This window comes from Triticum dicoccoides, chromosome 4A (genome assembly GCF_002162155.2).
Source record: "Triticum dicoccoides isolate Atlit2015 ecotype Zavitan chromosome 4A, WEW_v2.0, whole genome shotgun sequence".
Taxonomy (NCBI): Eukaryota; Viridiplantae; Streptophyta; class Magnoliopsida; order Poales; family Poaceae; genus Triticum; species Triticum dicoccoides.
In genome coordinates this window covers 68,558,758-68,560,384 of record NC_041386.1, presented here as the reverse complement: position 1 = coordinate 68,560,384, position 1,627 = coordinate 68,558,758, and the positions used below count along the sequence as shown (strand labels likewise).

Below are 1,627 nucleotides of genomic sequence, written 5' to 3'. Positions count from 1 at the left end.
CACTACGTATTGTACTAGTAAAAAATGTCTGGCGAAGAAACAATTCTAGGCGTCTAAATGCAAATCAAATTCAACGGTATGACTACAATATATAATGTTTAGTACAATCCGTCCCGATCACATTTTTTAAATTATATTAAAATTCATTTAACGGTTAATTCTTTTAGAGGATTGCAATTTATGTCATGTTTCATTTCATAAAAGTTTCCTGCCTTCTTTGAACATTTTAATAAGTACTGTACTTTTTTTGGGATACTTTGGTGGCGTAGAACAAGTTAGCTCTAATACTTTTACAAAATATTAAAGCTGGCACCTAAAAAACAAACACGGCAATGTTTTTAAATAAGTAAACATTGGTTCTGTTAATACTTATAGCTAAAACATGGAGGTCCAGGTACATCAAATAAAATTGGTCTACAAATACACGCTCATTATATGAAATCCAAGAAACGTGGCTTCATCATTATTCTGCATGATATCATCCTTCACTCAATAGATAACCTGTCGTTGAACATTTTATTTTTCCCGCAGCTGTTCCTACGATGTCCAGCTACTCCACAATTGGTGCATGTTGATTGCTTCCTTGGTTTAACTGGAGCATCCCCTCTCATTGGGCATGTGGTGCACTTGTGTCCTTCACCCCTACAAATCTTGCAAAATTGAGTCCTCTTAATGTTCTTCTCATAAGGTGCCTTATCTCTTGCTGTTGTAGGTCTGCCTCTTAACCTTTTAGGAGGTGGTGCTGATAGTTCTTGGTGACTTCTATCAGGAGAGAACACATCGTTCATTGATTCTGAACTATCACCTTCGCCTGTGCCACCGCCATTCATGCATGAACTTTCAGACCTTGTACGCTTTGCCATGTTTTGGTGCCTTGATTCGGAAAGCTCCTGTGCATCGGCTGGCATGTTCATGCTAAGATCACCCCTGATTTGGCTAGTTGCATTTGACCTGGCTATGCTGGATGCTTTGTCCAATACACTCATGCCATCTCCTTTGTCGCAAAGAGGTGACACTTTTAATAAACCGTCCTTGATGTACTTTATAGTAAACTCGTAACTATGTACATTAGTGTCGCCAAGCCTTACTAGCTCAAGAGCTGCGTTGTACAGAGTTGAGTGCCGGTACGTAGGTGATTCAATAGGACCCATATCCTTCTGGTAATGCTTTAGGTGTTCAGGTAGGATGTCCCGTGCGTCTACTGTCCAACGCTTCATGATATGGTATTGTGGGATCATCTTAACATCCAGCACCATCATGACCTGCCAAATTAGGAAACAAAACTTAATCAACTGAAGCAGAATCCAGAAGAAGTTCTCAAGCAATTCTATTAGATTCATATGATTTGCATACCTTTATTATGTGGCAGCAAACCATGCCCATATGCTCGAACAGTCCGCACTGGCACTTATAAATCTCCCCGTCATCTGATATTCCTATTTCAAAAACCGTCTTACAATACTTGCTCCTTTTCTCTGCATTGACATGAGTAGCGGTGTACAATCTCTTTGGAGTTATCTCAGCTATAGTGTACGACCCTGCTGCGTACATATGTGATCTGAACATCTCAAACATTGTTCTGGTGTATATTTTGCTTGCGTGCTTTTCCAACAGAATGTTTGCCTTC

General features: G+C 39.7%; 1 protein-coding gene across 1 annotated transcript; it reads right to left on the bottom strand.

The window, feature by feature from the left end:
• Window positions 1–314: 314 nt before the first annotated feature.
• On the bottom strand, window positions 315–1,621 carry LOC119285025 (protein FAR1-RELATED SEQUENCE 3-like). Its single transcript, XM_037564221.1, has 2 exons — window positions 1,354–1,621; window positions 315–1,262 (listed from the first exon to the last, which is right to left on the bottom strand). Exons 1-2 carry the CDS (start codon window positions 1,573–1,575, stop codon window positions 486–488), a joined length of 999 nt encoding a protein of 332 aa, XP_037420118.1. The 5' UTR covers window positions 1,576–1,621; the 3' UTR covers window positions 315–485.
• Window positions 1,622–1,627: the final 6 nt, after the last annotated feature.

Excerpts from the sequence above, each read along its gene's own strand:
- LOC119285025 (XM_037564221.1), bottom strand. The coding sequence starts at position 1,575 with ATGTTTGAGATGTTCAGATCACATATGTACGCAGCAGGGTCGTACACT. Across the intron at positions 1,263-1,353 it reads TTTGCTGCCACATAATAAAG|GTCATGATGGTGCTGGATGT; the intron begins GTATGCAAATCA and ends CTAATTTGGCAG.